The 13,382-nt window shown below is 38.8% G+C and overlaps 2 protein-coding genes and 1 long non-coding RNA gene across 4 annotated transcripts in view; 2 read left to right on the top strand and 1 right to left on the bottom strand.

Annotated features, from left to right (window-relative positions):
* The first annotated feature begins 73 nt into the window (after positions 1-73).
* Positions 74-1,022, top strand: LOC106531969 (uncharacterized). Its single transcript, XR_001312045.1, has 2 exons — positions 74-618; positions 788-1,022. It is a non-coding gene; the product is annotated as an uncharacterized LOC106531969 (long non-coding RNA).
* Positions 1,023-3,266: 2,244 nt separating this feature from the next.
* On the bottom strand, positions 3,267-6,986 carry si:ch1073-143l10.2 (uncharacterized). Of its 2 annotated transcripts, XM_014001932.1 has the most exons (10): positions 6,709-6,986; positions 6,548-6,611; positions 6,386-6,458; positions 6,015-6,088; positions 5,491-5,742; positions 5,300-5,388; positions 4,114-5,181; positions 3,906-4,043; positions 3,754-3,828; positions 3,267-3,656 (listed from the first exon to the last, which is right to left on the bottom strand). In XM_014001932.1, exons 1-7 carry the CDS (start codon positions 6,908-6,910, stop codon positions 5,102-5,104), a joined length of 834 nt encoding a protein of 277 aa, XP_013857386.1. In that variant the 5' UTR covers positions 6,911-6,986; the 3' UTR covers positions 3,267-3,656; positions 3,754-3,828; positions 3,906-4,043; positions 4,114-5,101. The 2 variants fall into 2 exon arrangements, with proteins under 2 accessions (XP_013857386.1, XP_013857379.1); XM_014001925.1 differs by having other exon boundaries at positions 3,906-5,181.
* Positions 6,987-7,077: 91 nt separating this feature from the next.
* The window catches only part of edrf1 (erythroid differentiation regulatory factor 1), a gene marked incomplete in the record, with an annotated part of 11,592 nt that continues 5,287 nt past the window's right edge, over positions 7,078-13,382 (top strand). The window contains 12 exon segments of the mRNA XM_014001902.1: positions 7,078-7,457; positions 7,737-7,889; positions 8,072-8,280; positions 8,589-8,655; positions 8,772-8,897; positions 8,984-9,108; positions 10,946-11,093; positions 11,260-11,361; positions 11,454-11,575; positions 12,421-12,532; positions 12,688-12,835; positions 12,927-13,038. Coding sequence (XP_013857356.1) covers positions 7,782-7,889; positions 8,072-8,280; positions 8,589-8,655; positions 8,772-8,897; positions 8,984-9,108; positions 10,946-11,093; positions 11,260-11,361; positions 11,454-11,575; positions 12,421-12,532; positions 12,688-12,835; positions 12,927-13,038 — 1,379 coding nt within the window.

A 13,382-nucleotide genomic window follows, 5' to 3' on the forward strand; every position in this document is an offset into this window, starting at 1 on the left:
CCTTCTGACTTTATGATTTTGGCCCATGGGACAAAAATGTTTGGACACCCCTGGTTTAAATGAAATGTTGAATATGAAGTAAAAAAAAAAAAAGTTTATCGATCCCTTGGCTTCTTCTTAAAAAAGATATTAAGAAGTAGAGATAATCAAATCAGCCAAAAATTAGTTATAATTGGCAAAGGAATAAGGAAAAAAATCTTTGAGATTTGCAATTTAATCACAGCATCTCCATAGCAACACTCAAGTCATATCTGAAATGAATAGGTGATGGACGAAAAGCACAACCACATAATGTAAAAAAAAAAAAAAAAAAGACACAAAGGAGGATTAAATTGAACAAGAAAAAAAAGGAAGAAAAAAAGTTATTTTGCTGCACAAAACTGAGTCAAAACAGCTCGGAAGCCTTTTTGTGAAGAAAACACACACGGTGTGCCATGGCAACACAAATCTTCCTTCTGTTGCTGTTTTTTTTTTTTTTTTCGACTGTCTGGCAAATCCACCTCTTGTTTTCAAAGCACTTTTTTTTCCTCTCTCTCCCTCTCTTTCTAACAGGTGCAAAACCTCTCAACTCAGCACATCAAAGGGGCTCGTGCACCTGCGAATAAATCACAGCGAATGGTAAGAATCCAGACTGCGGAGCCTCGTAACACCAAAGAGGTCTGATTTAATATTCATGAGCTACAAGGCTTTGGTGGTTGAACGCTTGTGWCTTTTGTCCTTGGAAGAAGGTTTTGATGCGTCAGCGAGTCACTGAATTTTCATGTACCTGTGGTCTCTCGCCTCGCAGGACTGTCACACAAACAAGTCTTGCGGGATACTGACGTTTACCGACACAATGTTTCACCGTGAGATCTTTGGAGAGTTTCTTGCCAGGCTGCAGCGGTTCTGATCATGAAGGCCCTCGTGCATCATTAAGAAATGTTTCTGTCCCTGTGGCTTTATTTAGGTTATGTGTGTAAAACTCAGGGTCCACAGGTGTCTTATGATTCGATGCAACAAAATAAACAATTTAAAAGGTGAAAGATGCTGTTGGCTTTGAGTAACTGTGGCCTCCTGAGTGATTTAGCTGAATAGCCCTACATTAATGTCTCAAAATAAGCTACTTTGAAGCCAGCRTTGATTGTAAACTACATCATRAAATGTTTGATTTACTTAACCATGTTATGTTRCCTGGTTCCACTTAACTGAGTTGAGTAAATTCAAAGCAACTTGTTCTTTGGTTAAAAAACTGGTATATTGCTTTGAATTTACTCAACTCAGTTAAGTGGAACCAGGYAACATCACATGGTTATTTAAATCCAACATTTCAGTTTTTTACAGTGCATAATGCATGTTGATTATGGGAATTCCTTGTGGGAATGTTCACAACACAACAGTGAGTAAAACCCTTTTACTTTCACTTTTATTAGTTTGTCTGTATTATTCAATTCACATTCAGTCAGTCACACATGTAGTACTTTTCAGCGTTTTTAAGAGATGTTAAACACTGTTTATATGCAGGAAATACCACATAGAGCCCAGCTACTGTTTGTTRGCGGTGCTCAGTCGTAGCAATGAGCCGAGTAACGTGGCCATTGGTCTGAACGTGACTTTAGTCACATTTAAACACAAAAAAGTCAAKTTAATTACAGTGGGCCCTGTGAGGGCCGCCATCATGTGGCCCTTAGTGAAAATGAGTTGGACACCCCCTGATTCAGGCAACATTCAGCCACCCATGTGGTCAAAATAGGGTTGAAACAGAGCTCATAACCAAAAAGTGTTTAATCWCTATAATCCTCTCATTCTACTGCCTTTTAATTGTCACCTGTGTGCACCCAGGGATCTTTTTTTGGCATTGATTTGTAAAATAAGCTTGAGATTAAGTGACAAGAAGTCACAATTTCATATGGATGCAAAATGAACTTCTTTGAATGTGAATGAGCCAATTACAAATGCTTGAAACAGAGCTTGTGAGAAAAGCCTGCCTCCCCAGTGAGCACTTACAGGAAAAAAAACCAAGCAACAAACAGCTGGTCTGAACATACACTGGAGAAAACATCCACTTTAAACGGAGTGGTGAGGAATTCTCTTCGCTGTTTTTTCTCCCACACGTCCTCCTCACACAGAAACAAACTCATCCCATTGATCCCATGGGGGTGAAACAAACCCGTCTACCATGACTCAAATCAGACTTATTACATTTCTCATGCTCTAATGTAATGTCTTCATGTTGAAATAGACTGACAAAAGCTTGATCTTTTTTTTCTGGTAATTATTTCCCACAAGTAAAAAAAAATCCACCTTTTTTTTTTCAAAGCCTGAGTTTTATTGTTACTAGATCTCTTATGCAGAAATAATACAGAAGGTTCATGTAAACCTGCTGCCCCCTGCTGGTAAAACTGTAGATTAGCAAATGCAGTCTTCACACWGCATAAAARGTAAGAAAATTWKAKTTTGGTAGATTATTATTATTTGTTGTAACAAAGCTTCTTGGCAATAAAYCTTATATTAGCAGCACCTGGGGGGTATCAGAAACTCAAAACAAGTGTCAACGCCAACTGCAAAATAAACTATTTGTCAGAAAAGATTTGTCAAGTTTTTCATGTGCACAACCCACATACTCGGCTCTACTGCCCATCCCACAATTGCGTGTTCCTTACAAATGTTGCACATTTACAAGGGAATTTAACAAGATTTATAATATTTATTGCCAAGAAGCATTGTTATAACTTTTTATTTTTATTTTGTCCATCCATACATCCATTATCTGTACCCGGTTCTTCCTTTCAGGGTCACGGGGGTCACTGGTGCCCATATCCAGCAGTCACAGTGCGAGAGGCGGGGTGCTCCCTGGACAGGTCGCAAGTCCAGTCCAAGTTTATTTTATTTTATTATTTAACCAGGCAAAACCCATTGAGGTTGCAGATCTCTTTTGCAAGGGCGGCCTGGGACTGAAGGCGACCTACTGTACGGGTTTTTGGGTTGTGGGGGAAACCGAAGTACCTGGAGAAAACCCATGCAAGCACGAGTAGAACATGCAAACTCCGCACAGAAAAAAACCCAGGTTGGGAAACAAAAAAATAATAAACTACCAAACTCAAATTTCCTTATGTTTTGTGCCAAGTTTAAATTGGTGCTTTTATGAATTCATTTTAAAAAAGATACCTTTAATATCTACAAGCATTATGAAAAATGTACCACAATWCACACCAATAATAACACGTTGAAGACGCTTGTCTTTATGGGTCCCACCTGTTTGACGTTCAGCTTAAACTCAAGAGCCATTTAAAAAAAAAGAGCATCTTTATTCAAGTTTCATTGAAGTCTGTTCTGTTCATCAGTGTCTAAAACGCAGAAACTTTTCAGTATTTGGCACGAGCTGAATGACAAGTAGCGGCCAGCACTTCCAGAGACTCTCTGATGTTTGAGTTATCTCGTCCGAACCACATGAACTGCTCCCCTGCCTGARCCTTTGCTGCCTCTTCTGACCTCAGCTTGTGGTTCCGGGGGAACCGCCTGGTTCTGTTTGGACCATCGGCGGTCACCACTGATGTGAAGTCTTTTTGGTAAGTACTGAGGTTGCCGGTGGTCTTCTCGACGCTGCCGTCGGCATCACAGAAACGGAAATGGGAATCGTGCAGTCTGAGATAACTGGAAGACTTCTTCCGTCCCAAACCCTGGTGTACCGGCACAGAAGAGATACTGTTGAAGATTTTTGAAACCAGGTTGCAGATCAAAGCATTTAAAATATCCTGTTTCACACAACATACTTACACGAGAGAAGAGCATAACGCTGTCTTTTAAAGCATGCTTGTTGTCATGGCAAGACGCTGGATAGTCTCTGGATTTCTGTAAAGAATCACAAATAAGACAAATTATTTTCCCCCCAGGGCCCTTGAAGGCTAACAAAGAAGCCAAACACACACCTGTTCCTTTTTCCATTTAGGATATTGTTCAGAGTTTAAAATCTGAGGCCACATCTTCACTTGACTCTGCGTAATTCCGGTGGTTGTACAAGTTTCCCGAGTTTTAATCTCACTTTCTGAAGAATTCGGATGAGCAAACTGAAACAAAATTGTAGATAAAGCTAGTAACACAACCAGGTTTTTTTTAAGTGAATAAAAAAAATCGTACCCATTTGCCTCCATTGTTCATAGAAGAATCAGGATTTTGTCTTCTGACCATGTTGATGGGGTGACTGAGCAGTTTAACCAACAACACAACACACAGGCTGTACAACAACTAATTCAAACACCGGTGACTATGGAGACGTGCAGCAAACAACCTGGTCACCAGGGACATGTGGAATTTTTACAGTAAAATGAAAAACACGCATTTTTATTTGAAATGGGAATAAAACTTCAAAAAGTTTCACAAACTATTGTTTGAAAATTATTGATGCAGCATTTATCGCTGCTAAATGAATGCATTTCTTCCATTTCACAAATGTTTTGTCCTAATCTGAATTAAGAATAAATTCCTCAGAATAAATTAGATGATAAAGTTTCTTGTAATTGGTTTTTGTTTGTTTCTCTTTTATCCCAGAGGTCTTTGGTGAATTGTGTTCTCTTTTAATTCTTGGAAGTGTGATTTCCAAGATCACATTTTTAATCCACTTCCTACAAATCAAATCGCAGTCTCGTGCAGAGTAAAGATTTCCTGTTATTTACAGAAAACGAGGAAATTTCATACTGTCAATTCTACGCTGACAAATGTTTGTAAAGTGTCAAACTTTCTTCATAGATTTATTTTAGATCAGATTAAAACGTTGGCTGATATTTCTGATATACATTTTCCATTTTAACTTRTGCTTCGCAAACATAAATGTTTACAGTGTTACATTTAAACACACAGCTTGCAAATGCAAAATGTTAAAATAGGCTGGTTTATACAGTATCATAAATTTAGTTAAAAAAACATTAGCCATAACCAGTTGAAATCAGGAACAACTCTTTGATAGTATCACTAATGAACGAAAATCAAAAGTAATATAAAAAATTTAAACTACGTATATAGATCATGTGAAATTCAAAAATAAGGATAAACCTGTCAGATTAAGTCATTGATTACACTTCAGTTTTCCTTCAGTTTTTGAAGCCTTGAAACATGAGCACAGTGATGTTTATGATCCTAAAGGGATGGCAGATTCCTGCTGAAGCTGAAAATCAGTTGTAGTCTGCGCGTTCTTCGTCGTGTCGCTTCCTGTAGACAAAATGAACGGTTGAAAACCTTTGAGTAGAAATATATCGAATCAAGACACAGCTATTTGTTGCTACCCTGCTCATTGGCAAAATAAAATCCTTCTCTGTAAGACATGTACCATTCAAAGAGCTCATCGCGGTAGGAGCAATCTTTTTCCTTCTCTCCCCACGAAGGCACTTCTTCAGCCGTTTGCTCAGATCTTGACACCTGACGACGAAAGTAATTCCAGAAACAAATTAATGCAGCTACTGACAATCAGAGTGATCAAACCTTTTTAAAACACAAGATATCCCTCGTTTTTGTTCTTACCTTTCCTGTTTGTCGTTGTACCTATTCAGCCTGTCTGCCGCCTCCTCCTTCTCCTTCATCCACCGCTGCAGAAATTGCTCTCTGTCTCTATGAGCCTGCTCCGAAGCCTGTTTGAGTCCACTCTGCTCCAAGCGCAGAGCTGCTAACTCTTTGGACTGACACTCAGCGGTGTACTCATATTCTAAAAGGGATGCCTTCAGGTTCTTATTCGTTTTAGCCAGCGTCAGAGCCTCGTGGCGGTACTGGGACACTCTGGAAAAGACAGATAACAATTTATTGATCACGTCACATTGATTCATGATAGATTGTAAGTCACAAGTTTMGTGACTTGAAATGATTTGTTCTTTTATTTTCAGTTACATGATTCACCTTAATCGTTTGGTTACACCATTCATTACAATAWAAATTTTTTGTCAAAATAGCTCTATTTATTATTAATTCTTAACTTGGATTGCACGATGAATAAAACTGTTCTTCATAAACTCTATGAAGCAAAATATTTGCAGATACAGATTGCAAATTACCGTGAACGCCAGTATTGCAGCTCAGCTTCTTTCAGATACAAGCTGGAGGTTAGGTCAGAGACAGTTTGAGACAACTGAGGAGAAAATAAATAAATAAATAAATAAATAAATAAATAAATAAATAAATAAATAAATAAATAAATATTAGGAGGGAAAAACAGTTTACAGGTCATAGCCTGGCAGCCTGCACATAATAACAAGAAAAACGCTTCCCGCTATGACCAAAATAACATTAAAATTCTCATTTTACATGGCAAATAGGTTCCAAAATCTATTTTCTCTAGTATGTCTTGAACAAATGCCTGATGTTTAGCTAAAACATTATGCAAACACATGCAGTGATAGCCCATTTTTGAATTGCACCTCATTACCTTGTCTGCCAGGTGTTCAGTTTCTCTCAGCTGCAGTTGAAGATCGATGGTTTTCCCAACTTCTGGCTCCAAACTAAAAATATTTTTTTTTAAACAAAAGCTGAGAATTTATTGGGGGATAAAGATCTCCAAGAAAGTGAATTTCTGTTTCTCTAATCTAACCTCTTACTGTGAATATCATCAAATATCTGTTTGCGGATATCAAAACGTTCCTGCAGCTGAGACACTGGAAGAAAACACACACACATACTGTATATATAGTAAAACTGGTACAGTGATTATCAGAAACAAAATACTAACAGAAATCTATGAATTGGTCTTACAGCTCGTGAAAATGCCAACAAATGGAAGTTTCTCTCCATCATCTCTCTGCAGAAGTTGCACTCGTATGTGACTCTTCCAGCTTCCCATATTAAATAAACTCAGTTTACCTAAGTTGTTGTTGTTGTTTTTTTTTTTTTTTTTCAAGTAAAGGATTGGCTGTGATTTAATCGGTTTGGGCGAAAATGAAATAATCAATAACATGGGGTCAGTGGAACAAGAATTCACATCTCAAATTTCACAGCTCCACCCTTCAGTCAGCTGACATTCCTCACCTGGATAGAACTTCTGACCTAATCCAGCACATGCACTTGATTTTGCGCATCAGTATCTCTTGTTTATATTTTTGTTTTTCAATTAATACGTTTTTGATTAAACSTGTCGTGTAATAAACGTGTTTACAACTATAAAACAATCGCAGCGTGTTTCAGGAAATTTCACAATAAAAGACGTCAAAACAAAGCAGAAAACGCCGAACGTTTCTAGAAAGAAACCTTTCAAAGTACTTCCGGGTTAACACGTATTCCATAACCCTTTCTTTTAGGGGAAATATTGTTGCTGCAGAAATCTGCAGGTTATTTTTTTTATCGTTCTAAAGACCAACATTTTAAAAAYTGAAATATGAATGATTTTTTTAAAGTTAAAATCCAAAATAAGAAGACATGTCTTGTCGCTCTTACATTGCCACCGGAAGTTGTTTGCTTAATGCTAACGTGCGCTCAGAGATGTGTGGCTGCTGGTGGACAAAAAGGTAAAGTTACAGGGTTGTCAATCAAGTAACCATAGACTAAACATTGTTGGGGTTAAAAAAAATTAAATAAAGCTCTTCGTTTGAGTGTCTTTTAGCATTAGTTTAGCATCCGAATTGTGCAACTTGATGTTTTTGCGCTCTCGTTAAGCTAGTAGCTTGACAAAATTGACATGTAAACACCGGGGAAGATTTACTTTATTGTTAAATTTAACGCACGGCATTTGCTATCAAGGCAGTGCATAGTATAGATTTTCCCAAACAATTATATTTTTTCCACAGGTTAGGACTTGGTCAGTGTTAACGGGGGTAAACAGTTTGTCCAGTATGAGCTCATCATCAGCTGGGGACGGACCAGAACCTGGGAGTCCCCTTGATAATCAAGCAAAGGAAGAGATTGGGGGTGTTACCTGCACAGGAGACTACAGCAGACAGGTGAGTAACTTACCTGAGCAACTCTATCTGAGCTGTGTATGCACTAGATGTGTCCCTTTTTGCCACTTGAGTTATACACTGTGTAACTGTCAAACATAAGAACAAAGATTTTAATTTAATTGTCATTTATTCGGTATCCTAAAACTTTAACTGTCTTTCTGTTTTTCGTATGTGAAATGTAGGAGTCTGCAATTTGCTTAGGGAATGGAGAAGTGAAAAGCTGTGCTGTGGTCAAGTACTCTGCAGCCCCACCTCCGACCACCTATGCCCTCCTGCAGGAGAAAACAGACCTGAAGCTTCCACCTGCAAACTGGCTGAGGGAAAACCCCCAGCTGGGCAGTGCTGGCACCACCGTGTTGGGCTCCAGCAGCAAATGCAAGCCTTTCTCCAGGTAAAAGCAAACATTTTCATTGGTCTCATTAAGGTTGCAAGATACTGGAAGATATACATACTTTTTTTGTATTTGTTTATTCTTTATACAATCTATTATAATATTATAGGAGTGTGTTGGGAAAGTGACTTGTAAACCTTAAAAAAGGGCATAGTTTTAAGTTCTAATAACAGTCATCAGTCATATTTTAAGGGGGTTTGAAGAGGGTAAATAAAGACAGCAAAGCAGAGATCTGTACTTTATTACTAGTTATTGTGACCTAGCTGAGTTATAAACAGATATGTTGAAGCTCATTTTTATCTTTGCAGTTTTGGGATGGCCTATGACTTCATTGATTGCATTGGGGATGATGTTGATGTGGTGTCAGACTCTGAGGTTTGTTAAACTTTTTCACAACTCATAGCTGTTTCTTATTTTTCTACAACACACACACACACACACAGCTGGTTTGACCATTTATGTTTTTTTTGTTTGTTTGGTTTTTTTTTTAGAACATCAAGAAGCTTTTGAAAATTCCCTACAGCAAATCCCATGTTAGCATGGCCGTTCACCGTGTTGGAAGGACGCTGCTTTTGGATGAGCTGGACATTCAGGAACTCTTAAGAAGATCCTCTCAGGTAAAGCTGTGCATATTCTAACGAGCCTCTTAAACGTTAGTATTTATATGACAACTTCATTATTTCTTGAAATGTATGGGTTGCAGACAGGAGACTGGATGTGGCTCAAAGAGATTTATCAGCGGCTAATAGATCAAAAATGGCAGAGAAAAAAGAAGAGCAAAGAGCACTGGTATCAGAAGGCCATTCTGTCAAAGTTTCTGTACTATAGGTGAGTATTTGTCAATTCTTTGAACAAAGGTAGGGTTTGGTCAAGGTGTAACTTCTCTTGGAAGAAATACGAAGAAAATAGAGTGGGGAGATTTTATACATTTGATACACTTAATTTTTCAGGTTTTCCCACTTGCAAAGCTTGTAGATGACTGTAATTTTTATCATAGGTAATCTTCAACTGTGAGTGATGGAATCTAAAACAAAAATCCAGAAAAATACAATGTATGATTTTTAAATAATTAATTTCCATTTTATTGTGTGAAATAAATATTTGATACACCAGAAAAATGAAACTTAATATTTGGTACAGAAACCTTTGTTTGCAATTACAGAGATCAGAGGTTTCCTGTAGTTCTTGACCAGGTTTGCACACACTGCAGCAGGGATTTTGGCCCACTCCTCCATACAGATCTCCAGAGCCTGCAGGTTTCGGGGCTGTCGCTGGGCCACACGGACTTTAAGCTCCCTCCAAAGATTTTCTATTGGATTCAGGTCTGGAGACTGGCTAGGCCACTCCAGGACCTTAAGATGTTTCCTACGGAGCCACTCTTTAGTTGCCCTGGCTGTGTGTTTTGGGTCGTTATCATGCTGGAAGACCCAGCCACGACCCATCTTCAGTGCTCTTACTGAGGGAAGGAGGTTGTTGGWCAAAATCTCACGATACATGGCCCCATCCATCCTTCCCACAATATGGTGCAGTCGTCCTGTCCCCTTTGCAGAAAAGCATCCCCAAAGAATGATGTTTCCACCGCCATGCTTCACGGTTGGGATGGTGTTCTTGGGGTTGTACTCATCATTCTTCTTCCTCCAAACATGACGAGTGGAGTTTAAACCAAAAAGTTCTATTTTTGTCTCATCAGACCACATGACCTTCTCCCATTCCTCCTCTGGATCATTCAGATGGTCATTTGCAAACATCAGACGGGCTTTGACATGCGTTGGCTTGAGGAAGGGCACCTTGCGTGCACTGCAGGATTTTAATCCTTGACGGCGTAGAGTGTTACTGATTGYTTTCTTTGAGACTGTGGTCCCAGCTCTRTTCAGGTCATTGACCAGGTCCTGCCRTGTAGTTCTGGGCTCATTCCTCACCTTCCTCAAGATCAATGATGCTCCACGAGGTGAGATCTTGCATGGCGCCCCAGACCGAGGGAGATTTTCCGTTATTTTGTATTTCTTCCATTTTCTAATAATTGCACCAACTGTTGTTGCCTTCTCACCAAGCTGCTTGCCTATTGTCCTGTAGCCCATCCCAGCCTTGTGCAGGTCTACAATTTTATCCCTGATGTCCTTACACAGCTCTCTGGTCTTGGGCATTGTGGAGATGCTGGAGTCTGATTGATTGAGTGTGTGGACAGGTGTCTTTTATACAGGTAACGAGTTCAAACAGGTGCAGTTAATACAGGTAATGAGTGGAGAACAGGAGGGCTTCTTAAAGAAGAACTAACATGTCTGTGAGAGCCAAAATTCTTACTGGTTGATAGATGATCAAATACTTATTTCACACAATAAAATGGAAATTAATTATTTAAAAATCATACATTGTATTTTTCTGGATTTTTGTTTTAGATTCCATCACTCACAGTTGAAGAGTACCTATGATAAAAATTACAGTCATCTACAAGCTTTGCAAGTGGGAAAACCTGAAAAATCAACAGTGTATCAAGTACTTGTTCTCCCCACTGTAAGGACAGCAGTAATTACTAGCACAAACATGGAGAGTAGAGTTAGTAAAAACAGCTGCAGAGGGAGGAAATGTGGTCAAAAGGAAAGTCTTATGTCTAGTCTTAAAAGCAGACAGGTAGACAGTTTTCAGAATGCTCTTTATTTTTCTACAGTATAAATGGCGATGGGGCTGCAGAGCCCGTATCAGACGACATGACTCAAAGCGATGAAGAGGATGGTGCAGAGGAGTTCAGCTCTTCATGGCCTGCCACTTTCACCAGCACAATGACTAATGCAGAAGAATCAGTTACTCCTCAACAGGTAGCTTAACTTGTGCATATTTATTTAAATTTAGTGTGTAAGACAAAGTTATTAATCTCAATATCGCTCTCTTCTGAGAACAATTTAAGTCATTTTCAAACCTTTTTTTTTAGGTGTAAAATAGTAGAAAAGCCTTAACTCGAAGTACTGATTTTCCAATGTGCAGGAAAGCGTTTCTGTGGATAGTAAGTTGGCTTTGGGTCAGGTGACATCCGTACCTAGAGAGCAAAACCTCCCTACTCTGTTCAATGAAGGGGAAAACAGTCAGGTAAAAACAATATATTAATGTTTTTTTTTAACATAAGACTGCGACAGCCAGTAATTTGTCTACTATCTAAACATGAATGGTTTGTTTTTCAGGGTTTGAGGAACGACTTTGTGCGAAACATCATGTGGACGTTTGAAGACATCCACATGTTGGTTGGGTCCAACATGCCAATTTTCGGAGGCGGTCGCTATCCTGCCGTCAGTCTGAGACTCAGGTTTGAGATTTTGTTTGTTTTTGCATTAGCTACATTTACATGGACTAATGTAATCGGATTAAACGGCCATTCGGAATAAAAATGTGTCATGTAAACACCCCATTATGATTATTCTGACCCGATTCAGCTCGATCCGAATGAATTTGTAATCRGAATGAGAGGGGTGGTTTTTGCTGATTGATAATCTGAATGACGTGCATGTAAACACTTAATCCGATCATTTTATTCTGATAGTTGAAAACTGACCTGACTGCGCATGTCTGCTGACTTTCATCCACCGGTTTCTGCTCTTTTGTGGAGGGAGGAGCAGCAGCGCTGTATAGTTTCCAGCAGCACAGAACTTTTCCTCCCGTTTTCTCATTCARTCAAGGAAGACACAAAGCCTGCGCCACTTCACCAAAAATAAATAAATAAATAAATCCGCGCGTCACCTGCAGCTCAACCAGGGAGTGCAGTAACATCTTCACCGTTATTAAAACCCATCGCTGGTCCATTCTGGGCACTCAGAAGACATTTCTTTATGTTCATCACGGAAGTAAAACTTCTGTGTTTTTTTTTTTGTGTTTTTTTTTAGAGAAAGTTGACATCTCTGCACATGTCAGTGCTTCTATTCTGAATAAAAGCCTGGTGCTTGTAAATACTCGTCATGATCGTATTGTGCCCATGAAAGGAATGAATTCGAATTATTTAATCCGAATACATTTCAATCCGATCAAAGAATTATGTGCATGTTGCACATAGCTAGTGTCTGAAATACTTGACATTTTTAGCTATGTTATTACAATGTAAAGGCATGGTTTGTTACTCATTCTGTTTTTTTTTTTTTTTTTTTTTTTTTTTTTCAGGGACAGCAATAAACCAATCAACATTTTGACCGGTATCGACTACTGGCTTGACAATCTAATGTGCAACGTCCCAGAACTTGTCATGTGTTTTCATGTCAATGGCATTGTTCAGGTATGTTACTGTATATTTGCTGGATTATTGTTTTAAATAGGAAATGATGCCTATTCTTTAAAAATAATGTTGAAAATGCATTGAAATACAAAACAGTTTCTTTTACTTCACGTTTAAAAAGATTCCTTTGCTTTGATGTTGTCTTTTTCCTTCAGAAATATGAAATGATCAAAACAGAAGATATCCCTCATTTGGAGAACTCGACATTCTCTACGAGGGTAGTAAAAGACATCGCCCAAAATGTTTTGTCCTTTCTGAAGTCCAACTGCACAAAAGAGGGTCACACCTACTGGCTTTTCAAAGGTGGAGAAAGACATTTTTAGGATCGATTGTTTACTGTTGTACTACACTGTGTTTATCTAACAGGCTGAACTGTCACATCTTGTTTTCACAGCTAGTGGAAGTGACATTGTGAAGCTTTATGATCTTACCACCCTGTGTGAAGAAGCTGAAGAGGAGAACTATCAGAATCCCTTCACTCTACCTGTTGCTGTGTTATTGTACAAGTGAGTGCCTGTGTTTTCTGGATAGGACTATCTTTGTGCTCTACGRCTTTTAATGATTGAAAATGAACGTATGCCTGGTTCACACAGAAAGATCATTATGCAGATTTTTGCCTTTCCGACARTCTTAAGGACACCTTTATCGTGACGTCTCTAAAGATAATCTGATGAGATATTCCTGCCTGGTGTGGTGTAGGGCTGCAACAACGAATCGATAAAATTGATAAAAATCGATTATTAAAAGCATTGGCAATAAATTTCATTATTGATTTGTTGTGTCGCGTGATTTATGCGTCCCTCGCCGTGTCGCGGAGCCGTTTACGTCACCCGCAGAGCGTTGTCAATGC

Source organism: Austrofundulus limnaeus, unplaced genomic scaffold (assembly GCF_001266775.1).
Source record: "Austrofundulus limnaeus strain Quisiro unplaced genomic scaffold, Austrofundulus_limnaeus-1.0 Scaffold0, whole genome shotgun sequence".
NCBI lineage: Eukaryota > Metazoa > Chordata > Actinopteri > Cyprinodontiformes > Rivulidae > Austrofundulus > Austrofundulus limnaeus.

What these genes read in the sequence shown, in the direction of transcription:
- si:ch1073-143l10.2 (XM_014001932.1), bottom strand. Translation starts at nt 6,910, where the DNA reads ATGTTATTGATTATTTCATTTTCGCCCAAACCGATTAAATCACAGCCA. An exon ending in CTGCAATACTGGCGTTCACG is followed by an intron (nt 5,743 to 6,014) that starts GTAATTTGCAAT and finishes TGTCTTTTCCAG; the next exon opens with AGTGTCCCAGTACCGCCACG. An exon ending in TACAACGACAAACAGGAAAG is followed by an intron (nt 5,389 to 5,490) that starts GTAAGAACAAAA and finishes TTTCGTCGTCAG; the next exon opens with GTGTCAAGATCTGAGCAAAC.